General features: G+C 41.1%; 1 protein-coding gene across 3 annotated transcripts in view; it reads left to right on the top strand.

The window, feature by feature from the left end:
* The window catches only part of LOC141084631 (cadherin-10-like), an 879,938-nt gene that overhangs the window by 752,388 nt on the left and 103,991 nt on the right, over positions 1–23,559 (top strand). For all 3 annotated transcript variants that reach the window (XM_073569456.1, XM_073569455.1, XM_073569457.1), the window contains 2 exons: positions 10,542–10,795; positions 20,193–20,329. In XM_073569456.1, coding sequence (XP_073425557.1) covers positions 10,542–10,795; positions 20,193–20,329 — 391 coding nt within the window. The remainder of the gene's footprint in view (positions 1–10,541; positions 10,796–20,192; positions 20,330–23,559) is intronic.

The raw sequence follows: 23,559 nt of genomic DNA, 5'->3' as shown, positions 1-23,559 counted from the left end.
TATGTACAGTACATTTATGTGGATATATATATATATACCATATATGTATTTAAAGTTATCATGAAAACAAGCACATAAAAAATGAAGGTATACACTAGCGTCATGGTCTGTTATAGCTATCAATTCCCATTAATGAATTTCCAAAGAGCACAATAATAAATGAGTTGTGTGCATGTTCCACACAATAGTCTTTGATACAAAACTAAAGTAAGAAATGTCAGCTATTCTGAATCACAGGCTTGAAACATGTAGCAGTACACTATTTTAGAATCAATTGGTGGCCTTGCATTTGTCAGTTGAGATGGGGATTAGTCTTTAGAGATTGACAGAGCAGTTAATTAGTAGGCTAGAGCCTGCATCAAGAATGACTCACAGGAGGAATAAGAATAGGTCACAGGAATGACCTAGTAGTAGAAAGGCAAGCATAAACCTTCTGGCTAATACCCATTGGAGTAGCAGAAGCTCTGTAGTGCTATAATTGTGATAGAAGGTAAATGAATAGAGATTTCCTATCCTGTTAAGAGAAAGCAATGGTTGAACTGTCAGGATGCTCCATTAGTGAGATGATAAAAACATTTTTATAATCTTTAACTTTCTAGTTTCCAGTAGTGTTGTCATCCCTAAAGTAAGCTTGAAAACACATTTAACTGGAGGGAAAATTGGTATACCAATTTTCTAAATGCATCAAATCTAGCACCGTGAGACACTTTAAAAAAAAAATCTGCACAGGATTATATTTGATGTGGCGATTCTTCACTTTTTCTATTGTATGTTTTGCTTTGCATTCATGATAATTTAAGAAAACATATTGACATTGCTTTGTTTTCCTCCAAATGCAATTGTAATTGAATTTTGTTTAACACGTTGCGGAATAAAGAAAGAAAGGATAGAAAGGATATGATATTATCTGATAAAATCAAGACAATGTGAAGTAGAAGTTTAGAGACACGAGTATGTGAAAATGCATAGTAAATTGTAACACACAACCTCAGAGGAGGACCATTTATGATTTATGTGAATGCTATATAAATAATAATGAATATCATTAACATCTAATATTTGATATTTTATCTGCATAATAATATAGGTGCATATGTCTTTGTATTTGTACAACAATGGATCCAATAGGGAAAACAGGCCCTAAGCTAGCATTTCCCAAACTCCAGTTCTCACGACCCCCAACATGTCATGTTTTCAGGATTTCCTTAATATTTCACAGGTGATGGAAGTATCATTAAGGCATCAGGAATTCTCTCACATGTGTAACACTATGGAAATCCTGAAAACATGACCTGTTGGGGTCCACGAGGACTAGAGTTTGGGAACCACTGCCCTAAGCCATACACAAAGCAGCTGATTACCCTACAAAAATAAGAGCTGCATATACCCTACAATAATCCTTAAATAAATTGTCCACTACCTGATCAACCCCTTCTAATTCCCCATGTTTGACCCCAATAAAATAAAAAAGCTTACACTCACCTACCATTCTGGAGCTGCTCCAGAGGTGTTGGCACTCTCATTCCCAGTGCTCTCATGTGGTTATGATAACACATGTGCTTGGCACCCAATAAACTCTGGAGTCACTGGCCCCACCATCAGACAAATCGAACATCAAGAAGTCATTGCACTCTCACTTCCTCTTGATGCGTGATTTGTCCAAGGTGGTGACACTGACGCCCATAGTGACTGATCGAGCAGCAAGTTCATGTGTCATAACAACCACACAAGAGCCCTGGAATGTGAGTGCTGACACCACTGGAACAATGCTGGCATGGGAGGTGAGTGTAAGATTTGTATCTTATCAACACTAATAGTGGACAACCCCTTTAATGTAACATCTAAATATAACCCTACTTTCTTGCTTTCTTCTATTCAATGCATTTTTCTAAACATAATCATGTTTATGTACAAAACTTATTATGAGATTTTTCCATTGCCTTACAGAGTAAAAGTTGTTTTATTTTTTTTTTCAGAAATCAATAGTAGTCTTGAAAATAAGCAACTTTATAATATATCTCATAAAAAAGATGTGTTTGTATATCTGCTGGAAATGATCAGTCATTATCAAAATACTCAATTCTGAGGTAAAATCTAATTTTATCCAAGATATAACTCTATGTAGATGGGATGAGGGAGGAGTTAGAGGCAGAGCTCCCCCGTCTGCCTTCTATCTGATCAATTTTGGTAGAAAAAGAAGCAAATCTTTCTGATAAGATATATTACAAAGTTGCTTATTTTCATGTGTACTATTGATTTATGGAGTAAAAATTAGAATGAGAGTTATGATTTAACCCCTTCACTACCAAGTGTGGTTTGCACATTAACTCCCGGGCCAATTTTTACAATTCTGACCACTGTCCCTTTATGAGGTAACAACTCTGAAACGCTTCCATGGATCCTGGTGATTCTGACATTGTTTTCTCATGACATATTGTACTTCATGTTAGTGGTAAAATTTCATTCAAATAACTTGCGCTTATTTGTGAAAAAAATGGAAATTTGGCGAAAATGTTTAAAATTTTGCAATTTTCCAACTTTGAATTTTTATGCCCTTAAATCACAGAGATACAGCACAAAAAAACTTAATAAATAACATTTCCCACATGTTTACTTTACATCAGCACAATTTTGGAACCAAAATTTTTTTTTGTTAGGAAGTTATAAGGGTTAAAAGTTGACCAGCGATTTCTCATTTTTGCAACACCATTTTATTTTTACGGACCACATCATATTTGAAGCCACTTAGAGGGGTCTATATGATAGAAAATACCCAAAACTGACATCATTCTAAAAATTTCACCCCTTAACGTGCTCAAAACCAAATTCAAAAATTTTATTAACCCTTCAGGTGCGTCACAGGAATTTTTTTAAATATTTAAAAAAAAATGAGCATTTAACTTTTTTCACAAAAAAAATACTTCAGGTTCAATTTTTTTATTTCATTTTACCAAGGGTAACAGGAGAAATTCAACTGCAAAAGTTATTGTGCAGTTTGTCCTGAGTATGCTGTTACCTGATATGTGGGGGGAATCACTGTTTCGGCGCATGGCAGAGCTCAGAAGGGAAGGAGCGCCGTTTGACTTTTTCAATGCAAAATTGGCTGGAATTCAGATCGGGCACCATGTCACATTTGGAGAGCCCGATAAACCTAAACAGTGGAAACCCCCCACAATTGACCCCATTATGGAAGCTAGACCCCCAAGGAACTTATCTAGATGTGTGGTGAGAACTTTGAACCCCCAAGGGCTTCACAGAAGTTTATAACGTACAGCAGTACAATTAAAAAATCATATTTTTTCCACAAAAATGATCTTTTCACCCCCAATTTTTATTTTCCCAAGGGTAACAGGACCATAAAAGTCATTGTACAATTTGTCCTGAGTACGCTGATACCCCATATGTGGGGGTAAACCACTATTTGGGCGCATGGCAGCGCTCAGAAGGGAAGCAGCGCCATTTGACTTTTTTGCCTGGAATTGAGATTGGGCACCATGTCGCGACTGGAAAACCCCTGATGTACCAAAACAGTGGAAACACCCCACAAATGACACCATTTTGGAAACTAGACCCCCCAAGGAACTTATCTAGATGTGTGGTGAGAACTTTGAACCCCCAAGGGCTTCACAGAAGTTTATAACGAACAGCGGTACAATTAAAAAATCATATTTTTTCCACAAAAATGATCTTTTCACCCTCAATTCTTATTTTTCCAAGGGTAACAGGACCCTAAACGTTATTGTACAATTTGTCCTGAGTACGCTGATACCCCACATGTGGGGGTAAACCACTATTTGGGTGCATGGCAGAGCTCGGAAGGGAAGCAGCGCCATTTGACGTTTTTGGCTGCAATTGAGATCGGACACCATGTCGCGTTTGGAAAGCCCCTGATGTACCAAAACAGTGAAAACCTCCCACAAATGACACCATTTTGGAAACTAGACCCCCATGAAACTTATCTAGATGTGTGGTGAGCACTTTGAACCCCCAAGGGCTTCACACAAGTTTATAATGCCCGGGCGTGAAAATAAAAAAAATCGTATTTTTTCCACAAACATGATCTTTTAGTCACCAATTTTTTTATTTTCCCAAGGGTACCAGGAGAAATTGGACCCCAAAAGTTGTTGTCCAATTTGTCCTGAGTACGCTGATACCCCATATGAGGGAGAAAACTACTGTTAGGCACACGTCAGGGCTCAGAAGGGAAGTAATGACGTTTTGGAAAGCAGGCTTTGATGGAATGGTCTGCGGGTGTCATGTTGCTTTTGGAGACCCCCTGATGTACCTAAACAGTGGAAACCCCCCACAAGTGACCCCATTTTGGAAACTAGACCCCCGAAGGAACTTATCTAGATTGGTGGTGAGCACTTTGAACCCCCAGTGCTTCACAGAAGTTTATAACGCCCGGGTGTGAAAATAAAAAAATCGTATTTTTTCAACAAACATGATCTTTTAGTCCCCATTTTTTTTATTTTCCCAAGGTTAACAGGAGAAATTGGACACCAAAAGTTGTTGTCCAATTTGTCCTGAGTACAATGATACGCCATATGTGGGAGAAAACTACTGTATGGGCACACGTCGTGGCTTGGAAGGGAAGTAGTGATGTTTTGGAATGCAGACTTTGATGGAATGGTCTGCGGGTGTCATGTTGCCTTTGGAGAGCCCCTAACGTACCTAAACAGTGGAAACCCCGCACAAATGACCCCATTTTGGAAACTAGACCCCCTAAGGAACTTATCTAGATGTGTGGTGAGCACTTTGAACCCCCAAGGACTTCACTGAAGTTTATAATGCCCGGGCATGAAAATAAATTTTTTTTATTTTTTCCACAAACATGATCATTTAGTCCCCAATTTTTTTTATTTTCCCAAGGGTACCAGGAGAAATTGGACCCCAAAAGTTGTTGTCCAATTTGTCCTGAGTACGCTGATACCCCATATGAGGGAGAAAACTACTGTTGGGTACACGTCAGGGCTCAGAAGGGAAGTAATGACGTTTTGGAAAGCAGGCTTTGATGGAATGGTCTGCGGGTGTCATGTTGCTTTTGGAGAGCCCCTGATGTACCTAAACAGTGGAAACCCCCACAAGTGATCCCATTTTGGAAACTAGACCCCCTAAGGAACTTATCTAGATGTGAGGTGAGCACTTTGAACCCCCAAGGGCTTCACAGAAGTTTATAATGCCAGGGCATGAAAATAAAAAATTGTATTTTTTCCACAAACATGATCATTTAGTCCCCAATTTTTTTTATTTTCCCAAGGGTAACAGGAGAAATTTGACCTAAAAAATTGTTGTCACATTTGTCCTGAGTACGCTGATACCTCATATGTGAGAGAAAACTACTGTATGGGCACAAGTAGGGGCTCAGGAGGGAAGTAGTGATGTTTTGGAATGCAGACTTTGATGGAATGATCTGCGGGTATCATGTGCGTTTGGAGAGCTCCTGATGTACCTAAACTATTGAAACTCCCCACAAGTGACCCCATTTTGGAAACTAGACGCCCCACGGAACTTATTTAAATCTGTAGTGAGCACTTTGAACCCCCAAGTGCTTCACAGAAGTTTATAACGCCCGGTGTTATGAATGGGTCACCGAGGAGGAACAACAAAAAGCTAAGTCCCAGAACACCAGAGAGGTTGGTCACTATGCAGATTGCAGATCCCTGATCTTAACCACACAACTAACAGTAGCAGTGGAGCGTTTCTACGTTGTTCCTAGATGCCTCGTCACCGCCGGAGGACTACATAAGCCTAAAGCAAAAAAAGGGAAAACTAACTGCCCCAGAGCAGACCCCAAAGGAAAACATAGCCCCCACACATGTATTGACGGTGAAGCAAGATGAAAACACAAACACAGGCAGGAAAATAGGCTGAGCAAATGATGGGGCCCGACTAACTAGAAAGGACAGGAAAGGAAAGCCACTGTCTGCAATCTGCCAAAAAACCCTACCAAAAATAATGTCCAACACGTCTGATAGCAAAATTAACCCTGAAGTCACTAGACTTCTCCCACTATATCAGCACTCTGAAATATTCTGAAACAGAGCAAAAGAGGCCAATCTAATCAGGGACAAAAAGGCAAATTGGCAAATACAGATAAATAGGAGTGGAAGTTCAGCATAGCCCCAGCAGGGGCAAGCTGACCACACAAGAAACTGAATTGACCAACAAACGCAAGTGTGAACATTAGCAAAAAACAAACTTAACTTAAGAAGACTGGAAGAGAGCTGAAGTCCAAGACCTGAGAAGCAGACTGAATCACCAGCACTAGGATAGGGCGTCGGATGTCTTAAATCCAGTCTGATACTCCAGAGATCCAATCGCTATCCTTCATATCAGGTGGCAGATCACTACCACTTAGACCAACCTCACTACCTCCTGTCACCACCAGAGGGAGAACAGAAGGAGAACTCTCAACTGGTGGAGTAGAAAATGAGCTCATAACAGCCCGGGCGTGAAAATAAAAAATCATTTTTTTCCACAAAAATGATATTTTTGCCTCCAATTTTTTATTTTCCTAAGGGTAACAGGAAAAATTGGACCCCAAAAGTTGTTTTGCAATTTGTCTTGAGTAGGCTGATACCCCATATGTGGGGGTAAACCACTGTTTGGGCGCATGGCAGAGTTTGGAAGGTAAGGAGCACCATTTGACTTTTTCAACGCAGAATTGGCTGGAATTGAGATCAGACGCCATGTTGCATTTGGAGAGCACCTGATGTGCCCAAACAGTGGAAACCCCCCCAATTCTAACTCCAACCCTAACCTCAACACACCCCTAACCCTAATCTCAGCCCTAACCCTAGCCCTAACCCTAGCCCTAGCCCTAACCATAGCCCTAACCCTAACCCTAATGGGAAAATGTAAATAAATACATTTTTTTAATTTTATTATTTTTCCCTAACTAAGACTAGTTTCACACTTGCTTTTTTTTGCAGCGCGTTTTTCCCGCAAAAAAACGCATACATAAGCATACAACTGCTGCGTTTTTTTCAAGCATTTTTATGAGCATGCATGAAAAAAACGCAGCGTTTTTATGCGTTTGTATGCGTTTTTAGTGCGTTTTTACCGCGTTTGCGTTTTTTTCCAACATTTTTAGGTGGCCCCTCACACTACACAAGCCATGACTTTACTAACCCTAACCCTGACCCTAACCCTAACCCTAACCCTGACCCTAACCCTTAACCAAATCATACTTAACCCTAACCCAAACCCTAAACCCTAACTAACCCTAACCCTAACCCTAACCCTGACCCTAACCCTAACCCTAACCCTAACCCTGACCCTAACCCTAACCCTAACCCTGACCCTAACCCTAACCCTGACCCTAACCCTTAACAAAACCATACTTAACCCTAACCCTGACCCTAACCCTAACCCTAACCCTAACCCTGACCCTAACCCTTAACCAAACCATACTTAACCCTAATCCTGACCCTAACCCTGACCCTAACCCTAACCCTAACCCTAACCCTGACCCTAACCCTTAACCAAACCATACTTAACCCTAATCCTGACCCTAACCCTGACCCTAACCCTAACCCTAACCCTGACCCTAACCCTAACCCTAACCCTGACCCTAACCCTTAACAAAACCATACTTAACCCTAACCCTGACCCTAACCCTAACCCTGACCCTAACCCTGACCCTGACCCTGACCCTAACCCTAACCCTGACCCTAACCCTTAACAAAACCATACTTAACCCTAATCCTGACCCTAACCCTGACCCTAATCCTTAACAAAACCATACTTAACCCTAACCCTGACCCTAACCCTAACCCTGACCCTAACCCTAACCCTAACCCTGACCCTAACCCTAACCCTAACCCTGACCCTAACCCTTAACAAAACCATACTTAACCCTAATCCTGACCCTAACCCTGACCCTAACCCTTAACAAAACCATACTTAACCCTAACCCTGACCCTAACCCTAACCCTGACCCCAACCCTAACCCTAACCCTGACCCTAACTCTAACCCAAACCCCTAAATTCCATGGTTAAAAAAAAAAACGCATATGCAAAAAAACGCATACATGAGCATGCCAGTGCGCACATATGCACATCCATAGGCTATAATGGCCATTTTTAGCGCAAAACGTGCGCATATGTGCGCATGCGCTTTTTTGCAGGGCCAAAAAATGCAACATGCTGCGTCTGGAAAATACCAACGCACACCCCAAAAAAACACAGCGCATGAAAATCGCATACATGCGCTAACCAGCGCGCAGGTATGCGCACCCATGTTAAATATAGGGGAAAAAACGCATGCGCAGGTATGCGTTTTTTTCCAGCGCTAAAAAACGCAAATGTGAAACCAGCCTTAGGGGGTGATAATGTGGGGTTTGATTTACTATTTATGGTGGTTTTTATGTTTGGCAGCTGTTGCACGCTAAAAGACGCTTTTTATTGTAAAAATAGTTTTCGCATCACCACATATTGAGAGCTATAATTTTTTCATATTTTGAGCCACCGAGTCATGTGAGGTCTTATTTTTTGCGAGATGAGTTGACATTTTTATTGGTATCATTTTCGGGCATGTGACATCTTATGATCGCTTTTTATTCCAATTTTTGGGATGCAGAATGAACAAAAACCAGCGATTCATTAATTTCTATTGGGGTGTGCGTTTACACCGTTCCGCCTGCGGTAAAATTAATAAAGCGATTTTATTCATTGGGTCAGTACGGTTACAGCAATACCTCATTTAGGTCGTTTTTTTAAGTTTTGGCGCTTTTATGCAATGAAAACAATTTTATATAAAAAATAATTATTTTTGCATTGCTTTATTCTGTGAGCTATAACTTTTTATTTTTTTGCTGATGATGCTGTATGGCAGCTCGTTTTTTGCGGGACAAGATGACGTTTTCAGCGGTACCATGGATATTTATATGCGTCTTTTTGATCGCGCGTTATTGCACTTTGTGTTCGGCGGTGTGATTAATCATTATTTTTTGGTTCGTTTTTTATTTTTATTTTTTAACGGGTTCACTAACGGGGTTAACTAATGGGACAGTTTTATAGGGTGGGTCGTTACGGATGTGGCGATACCAAATATGTATACTTTTATTGTTTTATTTTTTATTTCCAAAAAATGAATTTATTTGGGAATATTTTTTTATTTTTTTTTTAATTTATATAGCGATTTTTTAAAAATTATTTTTACACTTTTTTTTACTTTATTACATTGTCCCTGGTGGGACATCTCTGTTCTGTGACAGATCGCTGATCTGTCACATCACAGATCACTTTTACAGATCAACGATCTGTCACAGGCACTGCACAAGGCTTCCTCGTGCCTGCGCTTTGCAGGCACTGAGGAAGCCAGCTCCCTGCAGGCCCCCAAAGGTCCCTGTCGCCATCTTGAATCCGGGGACCTGCAGGGATGGAGCCCCCCGCAGCAGCGCTGCACATTGCGCTGCTGTGGGGGGCTCAGGGAAGCACGGAGGGAGCCCCCTCCCTGCTGATGCTTTCCTTTAACCCCGGTACATCGCGATTTGGTTTGATCGCGGTATGCAAGGGGTTAACGTGTTGGGGGCGTTCCGTGACTGCCCCTGACACATTGTGCCGGGTGTCAGCTGTGATAATCAGCTGACACCCGGCCGCGATCAGCAGCGCTCACCACCTGGGCGCTGCTGATCGCTATGACGTAATATTCCGTCCATGGGAATTAGGTCCAGGGTCACATGGATGGAATATTATGTCCATTGTATGTAAGGGGTTAAGTGTACTTACAGTATGTATAAAAATTGGTATTATTTGGAATGTCTATTTTAGCAAAATTCTATTTCTATTTCTTATTGAATCATAGGGGATTTCAATTTAGAAACAGCAAAGAGCTGAACTTAATGGATTTCTGTTTGACATCCATTGCTAAATTTTGCACTGGTAAGTGAAATGTTGGGTGTCCCATAGTGAAAAGAGATGGAAAAAAGCAAATAGACTATTGAGTGGTTATGTTCAATAATTCTGGTTACCAAAGTGCTTACTTCTTCCTTAAATTATATTTTATTTAGGCTGGAATAGTAAAACAATGTTAAGTTTAAAATAGAGACTACTTGAGTTACTGTCTCAAAAATATACCACATATACAGTATATGCTTGAGAAATGTATAAAGGCCCCTATGAACAATTCAAAGTACAATTTTCCTTTGTTTTACAGACAAAAAAATGTTATTAATGTAAAGCAAGAGACATTCTAATTTTCTATATAATAACTAAATCCTTTTTGTGCACACTTTTTGTAGATATATAGAGTGCCTGTAATGGTTTGGGCACAATACAGAGATATATTTTGATTCAGAAAACTATGACTTATTGACTTGAGTTTAAGAGTCAAGTCAGAGTTTCTGCATCATGGTATAGTTAATGCGTTGTGTGATATAAAAAAAACAGTTACATCTGTAAAATTCACTGAGTTTCTGAAAATATATAGAGAGACAGGAAAATGGTAAGACAGTGAGAGGTAATGTAAAATACATGAGCATCATTATAGACATATTGATAAATTATTAACATTTTTCCCTTTTTTCCAAACACAGAGATTGGATTATGAAAGCAAAAGATTGTATACCTTAAAAATGGAAGTTGAGAACACACATGTAGATCCCCATTTCCACTATCTGGGTCCTTTTAAAGATACTGCGACAGTCAAGATTTCAGTAGATGATGCTGATGAGCCTCCTATTTTTGGTCGAACTAGCTACATGTTTAAAGTACATGAAGATATCGAACTAGGGACAATAATTGGGACAGTAATGGCAAGAGATCCAGATATCATTCCCAGTCCAATAAGGTAATTTTCAATTTTAATATGTGAAACCTTCAATATATTTTCATGCTTATAGCATAATGAGTGAGTAGTTTATTACTATTATGTCTCAATATTTGTGGATCAGACATCCTCTGCAGCTTAGTGAATGAGATTAGTATGACAATCATGAGTTAAGATCGAGTAATCCAGGGTTATTTAGACTTTTTTCTGTAGAGTAAATAATTAGTATTTTTTTAGTGGAATATTATTGTATGCAGGTAGAAAATTAATGTGTCCAGTTATTATCATGAACCCCATCTTAGTATTTCCAGTGATTAATTAAAGGAATGAAGATGTAATTGCTGAAATTTCTGCCATAACTCTGTCATGTAGGAGCATACTCTTTGGGATATAACTATAAGGGAACCAAATTATCCATTACACCCTGGCATTAGTGCCTAGGAGGGTTCAAAAAGTTCCTTGACAGATAAGAACATATCTCTAGGTATAAGTCTTCTATCTTTATGAGGGAAGCATTCTTACCACCTCTTTAGTATTGACTGACAAACATTATACTGACTGATACATTGTGTTACGGGGCTGGCAGAACGCACCAAATAATAAAGATGAAATATTATATAAGGTGCGTTCGCAGCCCAGGGCCCACCGTGCAGAGGTGACCAACTGCTGCTGAACAATGCGGGAAAGGAGTGTAGGAGGAAAGTCGGACACCATTGAGTAACCACTGAGCCAGTGCTAGCAGGCACGAGCTCCGTTACTTCACATAACACGTACCAGCTGGCGAACAACCGCAACCTGTTAGCGTCACAGGTCATGGTGGTGTGAACCACTGCTTGCAACGGATGCTGTTGTGAGTTCATTTTCCCCTTCACCATTGAGGTCTGATGAACTCCCTCTTCTGGTGAAGGAAGGTAGTGAGGCTGATTACCAAGCACCTGAGTAGGATTATGATGACTGGGTGACTGGAATTGCTGACTGGATATAAGGCAGCTGACGCCCTTCTGCCTTGCTGGTGATTTCTCAGAGGAATTCTAGGAGACCAGTCTGATTCCTGCTCCTCAAAAGCTAAGTTTTCTGCTCTGCTATTTGCATTTGTGTTTTGGTTTTGTTTTGCCTTGTTTTCTGGATTTCTGCCATTCTCTGCTGGGGTGAGCTGAATTCCTTTTTGCTCTGTCTTCAGAAAATACCTGAGTACTGATATAGTCTTTTTGAAGCCTAGCGTCTTCAGGGCTTTTTTACCTATCAGTCTGTTGGCTCTTGTTTTGATAGGGTTTTGGCGGATTGCAGACAGCAGCTTTTCTATCCTGTCCTATTTAGTTAGCTTGGGCCCCATCATTTGCTCAGCCTATCTTTCTATCTGTGTGAGTGTTTTTTCATCTTGCTTCACCGTCATTATATGTTGGGGGCTGCCTATTGCTTTGGGGTCTGCTCTGGGGCAGTTTAGATTTCCCTTTCTGTCTTTAGGCTATTTAGTTCTCCGGCTGTGATCGAGGGGTCTAGGGCACCGTAGGAACGCCCACGGCTACTGCTAGTTGTTGTTGATAGGTTCAGGGGTCTGCAATCCGATAGCTGCCAACTTCTCTGGTTTTCTGGACTTAGCTAGTATTTCTGTTTTGCCTCCTACGGTGACTCATTCATAACAGAATCACCAGCCATACCGCAGATCCTAGGGTACTCAATAGCAGGAAAGAATTGTTAAAAAAAAAAGTGTGTATATTTTTTCCTCTATATCTCTGTAGGGGGAATTTTTTTTTCTCTCAATGGAGATAAAGCAATTGTCTGATCGTGTGGAGCAGCTCGCTGTGGAAGTGCGGGGAATTTCCGCCTACCTTGCTCATTCACATGCTGCTGAACCTAAGATCCCTACTCCTGATGTGTTTTTTGGGGATCGGTCTAAATTTTTGAATTTCAAAAATAATTGTAAATTATTTTTTGCCTTAAAGCCTAACTCGTCAGGGAGCTCCGCGCAGCTGGTTAAAATTGTTATCTCTTTGCTGCGTGGCAATCCACAGGATTGGGTGTTTTCTTTGAAACCAGATGATCCTATTCTGACTAATGTGAACGTATTTTTTCAAGCCTTGGGGTTGTTGTATGACGAACCTAATGCTATTGATCAGGCTGAAAAGACCCTGTTGGCATTGAGCCAGGGTCGAGATTCTGCAGAATTGTACTGTCAAAAATTCCAAAAGTGGGCGGTCCTTACTACCTGGAATGATAATGCCTTGGCAGCTCTCTTTCGGAAGGGTTTGTCAGAATCCGTAAAAGATACTATGGTGGGATTTCCTGTTCCCTCTGGTCTTGGCGATTCTATGTCATTAGCCATTCAGGTTGATCGGCGTTTACGTGAACGTAGGACTGCACGAGAGGTGTTGCCACCTGTTGAACAAGTGTCTGAACCTATGCAATGTGATAGAGTTTTGTTCAGGGAGCAACATCAGGAGTTCAGAAGGCGTAATAAGCTGTGTTTTTTTTGTGGAGATGCCTCGCATATTATTTCTGTCTGTCCTAAACGAGAGAAAAGTTTTGCACACACGTTTTCTGTGGGTGGTGTTCAACCTAAGTTTCTTCTGGCAATTACTCTGATCTGCTCCCTGTCCACATTTTCCACCAAGGCTTTTGCGGATTCGGGAGCAGCCCTGAAACTAATGGACTTGGATTTTGATAAACGTTGTGGATTTCCGATGACACCTCTGCGGACGCCTATCCCTTTGAGGGGGATTGATGCTACTCCTTTGGCGAAAAATAAACCTCAGTTTTGGACCCAGATGGTAATGCGGGTCGCCCCAGACCATCAAGAAAGTTGCAGATTTTTGGTGTTGCATAATTTGCATAATACCATTGTTCTGGGGTTTCCCTGGTTGCAAATTCATAATCCAGTTTTGGATTGGAAATCTGTGTCTGTGGTGAGTTGGGGTTGTCGGTGTGCCCTTAGTGAGGCTCCGTTTTTTTCCACCTCTCCTCAGTTGCATGATGTTCCTAACTATTTGGCGGACTTTTATGATGTATTTAGTGAGAATGAGTCTGCGTCTTTGCCTCCTCATAGGAGTTATGACTGTGCAATTGAACTGAGCCCGGGGTGTAAATTTCCCAAGGGTCGGCTCTTCAATTTATCTGTACCCGAGCACGAGGCTATGTGATCCTATATTAAGGAGGCATTGGAGAAGGGTCATATGAGACCATCCTCTTCACCCTTAGGTGCCGTTTTTTTTTCCGTGGCCAAAAAGGATGGTTCATTAACCCTCCGTCAGGAACAATATTCGCACTAACTCGTAATGGAACAATGTGCCTGTCAAGCGCAGGCTAGAAAAATGCCTAGAATATCTAATTTTCTCAATTTCAGTGATCTAAAAGTGATCATAGACCTTCATAGGGATGTAATAAAAGAGACTACACATTATCAGGTGCAAAACAAACCCATTTATTCAACATAAAAGTAATAACTTTGATATACACAAATTTCAAAACTCCTGAGAAGTACATTTTCATTTGTAAGAAAATCTGCCTTATTTATATGAAATATCCACAAACCTTTCTCTATCCATTCATAAAACAAGCTAAATAAACAATAGTAATGAATTAAAACATTACATACCAACCTTATAAAGTGTGATGCATTTTGGACCAATGAGCCTGAGAAGCCAGCACAGCTATATCTTCCTTCCTGAAGCTCTGCAGACCAACTGTGGTATCAGGTTTCACACAGCAGCTAGAGCCAGGAGACTATCTAGAGGGAGGGGGTTTCCTGAAAATCTGGTGAGAAGGGAGAAATGAAAGTAGAAGAGTTGCGCCTGTCAGATCCATTGTTTCTGACGGAGGGTTAAGGCCTTGTATTGATTATCGTGCCCTCAACAAAATTACTATTAAATATCAGTATCCGTTACCCCTGATTTCGGATCTATTCTCCAGAGTTAAAGGTGCTTGCTGGTTTACCAAGCTTGATCTCAGGGGGGCGTATAATCTTATCCGCATTAAGCATGGGGATGAATTGAAGACGGTGTTTAATACTCCGGAGAGACATTTTGAGTACCTGGTGTTGCCTTTTGGGCTCACTAATGCCCCTTCTGTCTTCCAGTGCTTCATGAACGACATTTTCCGGGACTTTGTGGATAAATTTTTGATTATCTATCTGGATGATATTTTGATCTTCTCCAAGGATTGGGATTCTCATGTGGAACATGTTCGGACTCTGTTCCGGATCTTGAGGGAGAATTCCCTGTATGTCAAAGGATCGAAATGCCTTTTTGGGGTACAGAGGATTTCATTTTTGGGATTTATTTTGTCTCCGTCAACTATTGAAATGGACCCGGCCAAGGTACAGGCCATTTACGATTGGGTTCAGCCCACTTCTTTGAAGGCCCTCCAGAAGTTTTTGGGTTTTGCTAATTTTTATCGGAAATCTATAGCAAAATTTTCTAGTATTGCCAAGCCATTGACTGATCTGACTAAGAAGGGTGCTGATGTGTTGAATTGGTCTCCGGAGGCTGTTTCTTCCTTTCAGGAGCTGAAGTGAAGATTCACTTCTGCCCCGGTTTTGCGGCAACCTGATGTCTCACTCCCGTTCCAGGTAGAGATGGACACTTCTGAGATTGGTGCAGGAGCTGTTTTGTCCCAAAAGGATCCTGTAACATCTAAAATGAATCCCTGTGCTTTCTTTTCCCGAAAGTTCTCTCCATCTGAACGTATCTATGATGTGGGGAATCGGGAACTGTTAGCCATGAAATGGGCATTTGAGGAGTGGAGACATTGGTTGGAGGGAGCTAAACATCAAGTCGTGGTCCTCACTGACCACAAGAATTTGATTTACCTGGAGTCGGTCAAATGCTTGAACCCTAGACAGGCTAGGTGGGCCTTGTTTTTTACTCATTTTGATTTTGTGGTCTCTTTTCTTCCTGGCACTAAGAATGTCAAGGCTGACGCTCTCTCTATGAGCTTCTTTGCTGATTCTCCTGTGGTGACCAAGCCTGCTACCATCTTAGGCGAAGGGGTAGTTCTTTCTGCCATTTCGCCCGATTTGAGATGTGCTCTGGAAGAGTTCCAGGAGGACAAACCTGAGCGTTGTCCCAGTGGAAAGTTGTATGTTCCTGACCAGTGGAAGAAGAGAGTGATGTCTGAAGTTCATTGCTCTGCATTGGCTGGTCATCCAGGTATTTTTGGTACTAGAGATCTGGTGAGTTGGTCTTTTTGGTGGCCCGCCTTGTCTCGTGATGTCAGGAATTTTGTGCAGTCCTGTGGGACTTGCTCCCAGTGTAAACGTTGTTCTCGCTCCAGTGGGTTGTTGATGCCTTTGCCGGTCTCCAGGAGGCCATGGACCCATATTTCAATGGATTTCATCTCTGATATGCCTGTCTCTCAGAGAATGACTGTTATTTGGGTGATTTGTGATAGGTTCTCTAAGATGGTTCATCTTGTACCACTCCCTAAGTTGCCATCTTCCTCTGAGTTGGTGCCCCTGTTTTTGCACCAGGTGGTTTGCTTGCACGGGATTCCTGAGAACATTGTATCTGACAGAGGAGTTCAGTTTGTGTCTAGATTTTGGAGGACTTTCTGTTCCAAACTGGGAATTCAGTTGTCCTTCTCCTCTGCTTTTCACCCTCAGACCAATGGGCAGACGGAGAGAACAACCTTGGAGTCGTATTTGAGATGTTTTATTTCCGCTGATCAGGATGATTGGGTTTCATTTTTCCCTTGGCCTAATTTGCGTTAAATAATAGAGCTAGTTCTGCCACTTTGATGTCACCTTTTTTTGCAACTTTGGGTTTCATCCTCGATTTTCTTCAGGGCAGGTGGAGCCTTCTGCCTGCCCAGGTGTTGATACTGTGGTGGAGAGAATTCACCAGATCTGGGAACAAGTGGTGGATAAGTTATCTCTCTCCCAGGAAAAGGCCCAGCAGTTTTCCAACCGACATAGGACCATTGGTCCCCAGTTTAAGGTTGGTGATATGGTTTGGTTATCATCAAAAAATATCGCTATGAAGGTGGCTTCTCCTAAGTTTAAGCCTAGATTTGTTGGACCTTACAAGATTTTGGAGATTATTAATCCTGTCTCTTTTCGTTTGGCTCTTCCTGTCACATTTAAAATCCATAATGTGTTTCACAGATCCTTGTTGAAGAGGTTTGTTGAACCAGTTGGTCCTGGGGTGGCACATCCGTATCCTGTAATGGTTGAAGGTAACATGGAATATGAGGTAGAGAAGATACTGGATTCCCGTCTGGCTAGACGGAGACTCCAGTATTTGGTTAATTGGAAGGATTATGGTCAGGAGGATAATTCCTGGGTCTCTGCCTCTGATATTCATGCCAAAAGATTGGTGCGTTCCTTTCATCGGGCTCACCCTGATCGTCCTGGTGGCGTGGATGAGGGTTCAGTGACCCCTTCTCAAGGGGGAGGTACTGTTGTGAGTTCATTTTCCCCTTCACCATTGAAGTCTGATGAACTCCCTCTTCTGGTGAAGGAAGGTAGTGAGGCTGATTACCAAGCACCTGAGCAGGATTATGATGACTGGGTGACTGGAATTGCAGACTGGATATAAGGCAGCCGACGCCCTTCTGCCTTGCTGGTGATTTCTCAGAGAGATTCTAGGAGACCAGTCTGATTCCTGCTCCTCAAAAGCTAAGTTTTCTGCTCTGCTTTTTGCATTTGTGTTTTGGTTTTGTTTTGCCTTGTTTTTCTGGATTTCTGCCATTCTCTGCTGGGGTGAGCTGAATTCCTTTTTGCTCTGTCTTCAGAAAATACCTGAGTACTGATATAGTCTTTTTGAAGCCTAGCGTCTTCAGGGCTTTTTTCCCTATCAGTCTGTTGGGTCTTGTTTTGATAGGGTTTTGGCGGATTGCAGACAGCAGCTTTTCTATCCTGTCCTATTTAGTTAGCTTGGGCCCCATCATTTGCTCAGCCTATCTTTCTATCTGTGTTAGTGTTTTTTCATCTTGCTTCACCGTCATTATATGTTGGGGGCTGCCTATTGCTTTGGGGTCTGCTCTGGGGCAGTTTAGATTTCTCTTTCTGTCTTTAGGCTATGTAGTTCTCCAGCTGTGATCGAGGGGTCTAGGGCACCGTAGGAACCCCTCACGGCTACTGCTAGTTGTTGTTGATAGGTTCAGGGGTCTGCAATCCGATAGCTGCCAACTTCTCTGGTTTTCTGGACTTAGCTAGTATTTCTGTTTTTGCCTCCTACGGTAACTCATTCATAACAGTGTGCACTATCCGCCCTGACGGACACCACTCACCAGCCTAACAAACGGTGCTGGAAAGCGCACACACGGCGCATGGCGCTACTGTAGTGGATGCTGCTGTAGCAGTGGCCAAGGAGGCCTATACTGGCCGACTCTCTAGGCGCTAGCGGTAGATGTGGAGCAACATTGCGGTGCTATGCAGTGCTAGAGCTAATGTGCTGACTCTAATTCCTAACCCTAACTCATACATAATATCCAAGGAGGGGGGAATTATAATGCATCAGTCACCAGGCTCATTCATCCATCATCATACATACACTAAGTACATTAGCCTCAGAGTCTATCATAGCGTGTGGTGGGGCGGCCATGTGAACCTTTTATAGCCGTGCCCTTCCGGGACCTTCCTGATCCTCCTGATGGACCAATCAGAACTGGAGAAGGACCCAATGGGAGATCGTCTCATGAGCATGCTCAGTGGACCGAAGGAAAGACTTAGACTCTGGAGTCTTTTGCTGCTGGCCAGGCTGCATTGCCTTAACTGGACCAGAGGTGGCAGCAGCAACCGAACCTACAATGCTGGTGTGGGCAGAACACTGGGATCGTGTAGTCTGCTGAGCAGGCTCCACTGCGGCCGGAGGTGAATGGGAGACTGCCGATGGCAAGGCTCGGGACTCATGCTGTGCTGCACCCGGAACCCGATGCCTAACACATTGTGGCCATCAGTCAATGATCAGAGCTCAAAAGTTGACAATTTGATTTGGGTTGAGTGGTCCCAGCATACAAACAGTGTTCTTTACCAAATTCATAATGTCCCACAATCCAAAAGACAATTAAAATGTATTTATTAATTATATAATTAGTGCACAATAATCACAAAATACTAAATAAATCATGACAATGTAGAGAGGCTAGTGCCCAATGTATCTACAAATACCATTACTTTATAAGCAACTTCAGATTACAATACATACATAAAGTGACAAATTTGTTTTAGATAAATGATAAAGACAATATACACATAAAATAATTAAATACATTATCACTAGCCTTAAAGGGTTTTTCCACTACTGTTGATTTTAATGGACAATCCTTAGGAAAAGTCCTCATTATGAGATATTTGGGGATCTGAAACTTGGCACTTGCATCAATCAGTTTCTAGTGAACAGAACAGCAGATGGGTGACAGTGTGCGGACCAGGAACAGCCCAGCTTCATACACTGCATGATGGCTGTTCTTGGGTGCAGCTGCTTTCCAAAACTACTGAGATAAGTGGGACTTTTGCTAAAATAGACTAGATTGGTCACTACTCATTGGACACTGTGGTGTACTTGCTCTGCACACTATGTACATCAAGTTTTTGCTGGAGTTGCCAACACTCCAACAGAGGTGGTGCTGGATATGAGAATCCTATTATGTGATATTGGTGATTGGCTAAACATAGCCTATCATAATCTAAATAGTGGACAACCAATTGAACTTTAGGATTAAATACAAACAATTATCTATCCAGACTTGGAGGTGAACTTGGTATTTCTCTTCAACCCTGACCCAGAACCACATATCATATAACGCTGTCTTCCATTTGGACTCATTCAGTGTCAACACACATTCTGAGTAATGTGCTATTAATCAAACTACACAATATTTTTTGCAGATTTTGGCTAGTAGTACCTACAGTTTGCTGAGCTTAAATAATGCAGCTAATTTTGGCAACTAGAAACAAGTGAATTTATTTGAGTGGAATTCTCTTGTCTCAAGTATTCTCTTTGACCTCTTCACTTCAGGTCAGGATTTTTGGCATGTCTAGGCCTTGGCCATCACTGTGCACACTGCTGTCTCACTGGCAGCATGTGTCATAATGTCGTGATGACACGACATTATGATGAACATCGCCAAAGTGATGGCTCAGAATGCAGTGACGACTTAAATCTGTGGCTTGTAGTGAAGAGGTTGAAGAGAATGCTTGCAATTAGGTAATATGAAATGAAGGCGCATCAAGACCAAGCCAAAGGGTAGTTGCGGGGGGGATATATTTTGTTGCAAGGTAACACAGTGGATCTTTACATTGAAATACAAATCAGAAATTAATATTTACCATCTTTTACACTGTTCTACTTTAGAATTGAATATATGAAGGAATAGCAGTAGATTTTTTAAAATGAAAACTAGGATTGAGAGCGATATTTATGAATAGTTAAATACCAATTATAGTAAAAGTAGAATTTCATAAACATGTTTTTCCTGCTAGGTTCTCTCTGGATCGACACACTGACCTTGACAGAATTTTTAATATACACTCAGGAAATGGATCAATTTATACAGCAAAACCTTTGGACCGTGAAATATCCCAATGGCATAATCTAAGCATCATAGCTACGGAAATTAGTAAGCTATTTCATAATCATACTTGTTTACTGTGTTTTCTTCATTGCACTATCATCAATTGCTCTAATCACTAATATCCTATTCTGTGGCTGTAATATCTTTTAAAAATGATGTGCTTCAAAGGAACAACTTATTTATACATTCAGCCTGAGTGTGTCGAGAAACTCCGAATTTCCCTCAGGTCACACTTTGATTCTCTCTGATACTTTCCATCCAAAGGCTTTTATTTTTATTCAATCTCTAAATGGTGAACATATAACCTTTGGGACAATGACCTATATGGTCTGTGTTATTTTAATGCTTCTACACTCTAATGCACATTATTTGGAGGTTCCACTTTAATGATCATTGTGTATGTCAGAGAGAAAGCATCTCTGTTATTTTGTTGCTGGGAAAGAATGATCTCATGATACAACCATCTCCACAAAATCACTTCTTAAATGACAAATTATTTGAGAATAAAGCAAGAAAAAGCTGTGAGACAGTTATTTCTGTTCAAATGTTATGTAATAGATTGCTTTCTGTTCATTAAGTAGTATTTGCATTAAGTGGACATTTTTACATTCTATTTGTTTTTACAAAATAATAGTAATAATCTTTATTTATATAGCACCAACATATTCCGCGGCGGTTTACAGTTTAACAGTTTCAAAACACAAGTCATAAGTAACAACGCTAACAATACAATAATTAAAGCAAAATAAGATGCCCCTGCTCGTGAGAGCTTACAATCTACAATGGTGTGAGGAAGATACAAAGTACAGGTGTGCATTTACAATGGTGTATTTACAATGATGGTCCAGCCATCTTGAGGGAGTGAGGGATGGATGGAGATAGTGAATGGGCTACATATGCACACTTACACATAGAATGACTTTGATTAGGGAACGTGATAAGCCGCTCTGAACAAATGTGTTTTGAGGGAGCGCCTGAAACTATGCAAATTGTGGATAGTCCTGATGTCTTGGGGTAGAGCATTCCAGAGGATTGTCGCAGCGCGGGAGAAGTCTTGGAGTCGGGAGTGGGAGGTACGGATCAGTGCAGAGGTTAGTCGAAAGTCATTTACAGAGTGCAGCGGTCGGTTAGGCCGATAGACAGAAATGAGGGAGGGGATGTAGGGGGGTGCTGCACTTTGGAGAGCTTTGTGGGTGAGAACAAGTACTTTGAATTGGATCCTATAATGAATGGCAGCCACTGTAAGAAAGAACTGGCGAAGAGCGGACGTGTCCGAGTACCGATTAGCCATATAGATGACACTGGCTGCTGCATTAAGTTAAAAAATAATGTAAGTGCTAGAAATTAAGCAAAGTTTACAATTACAATAAGTAAAAAAAGTAGAATTGTATTTTTTATGTTCTTGATGCTAGATTTTAATTAGTTAATATGTTATATTTTACTTATGTAATGATTTAACAATATCTTACACACCAAATTGTATAATTGGGCGTTGACTACCTGTACATCTGCAAAGGCAATAGGCTCTTGAAAGTAATATATTCTCCCCTAGGAGCTACACCTCTATAATAAGGCAAGTAGTGAAGCATGCCATACAAGTTTAGGAAAATCGCGTTAAATAAACTTACCTGTGACTTTATGAATAATCAAAAGCATTTGACAATGTATGAGACAATGCAGGGTTAGCCTTAGGGGGTGAGAAGAAAACTAGGCAATTGCCCAGGGCACCCACACCCTCGAGGGCACCCAGCCTCTAGAGCGGGAACAACACTGATAATAGCATTACAACAATAAACAACAAAAATACTCATGTTTGATATCACTGCATTTTAAAAATACTTGATCAATCTATGTTTTTGACCTCCATAACATTGCAATAAAATGCAATAAGAGGATATCAAAACATTGCATCTTCCCCAAAATGGTATCAGTAAAAATATCATCTAAAATAGCAAAAATAAGCCCTCACAAAGCCCCATTTTCCAAAAAATGAAAATAAGGCGGGTCTTGGAAAATGGCGAAAAAAGCAAACTATTTTTTTCTACAAATTTCAGATGTTTTTTTGTATAGAATATGCGTACTCATACTGATCTGAAGAATCATATTACCTGGTGAGTTTTACCATATGGTGAACATGGTAAATAAAAATCTTGTGTAATTGCACTTTTTTTCATTTCAATGCACTTGAATTTTTTTTTCTTGTTTTCCAGTACACTATCTTCAAAAGTGAGTGATGTCATTCAAAATTAATACTTTTCCCACAAAAAACAACCAAATAAGCCTTCAAACAGCTATATGGACTAAAAAATAAAAAAGTTATGGATTTTGGAAGAAAAGGGAGAATCCCCCCAGAGAAAAATGGAAAATAGCCCGGGAGTGAACAGGTTAAAATCCTTGTAAGGCCGGGATCATACATGCGAGAAACATGGGAGCGGAGCGTGCAGCCGCATAGCAATACATGTAGCCGCACGCTCCGCTCCTGAATGCTGGTGGCAGTGGCAGGTATTAACATGCGAGACTCGGCCATTTATCTCGCATGTGTGATCCAGGCCTAATAGCCATAAAATAGCAGAATAAGAACTCCTTGCCGTCTTCATTGTTTGGATGTTCATGATGTGCTTTCTAATAAGCTAAAAGATAATCATTTCTATAAAATGTAACAAGTGTTAGGGGGACTTCCTTAATTCCTAAATGTGTAGACAGTTACCAGGCTGCCAGATCTTACAAGGCATTAACCCCATTCATGACCTTGAACATATCCATACGTCCAAATCACTAGGTACTTACCTACCTTGGATGTATGGATACATCATGGTGATTTTGCAGGCACAGAGACCGTGCACATCGAATCATCACTATGTGTCAACTGATTCTGACAGCTGACACCCAGAACTCAGTGACAGGAGCAGTACCCTCACCACTCCGAGCACCTTAATCGTAAAAATGCTGCAATCTATATCGATAGCAGCATTTAGCAGGCCTGCAGAGGGAGGAAGCCCTCCCTGATGTTCGATAGGCATCCCTGCAACGTCATCGTGAAGGGCCGATAATTACCATGGTGAGCCAATGTTGTCATGATGACATTAGGGTCACGAGAGCTAGCAAACTTGCCACAACATGCTCAGAGCATGGTGTAACAAGTTTGTGTGTCAGTGCAGCTCTTGCTTTGCTATGCTTTACAAGTGATCAGACTGTGAAAAGTAAAATTCCCATAGTAGGACAAAGTAAAAAAAGTAAAACGAAAGTGAAAAAGAATTTTTCTTAATCTAATATAT

The sequence above is a fragment of the Dendrobates tinctorius genome, unplaced genomic scaffold, assembly GCF_039654945.1.
Source record: "Dendrobates tinctorius isolate UK_male_01 unplaced genomic scaffold, ASM3965494v1 ptg000025l, whole genome shotgun sequence".
Lineage (NCBI taxonomy): Eukaryota > Metazoa > Chordata > Amphibia > Anura > Dendrobatidae > Dendrobates > Dendrobates tinctorius.
The sequence above is the reverse complement of the archived record's forward strand: the minus strand, read 5'-3'. Positions and strand labels throughout refer to the sequence as shown.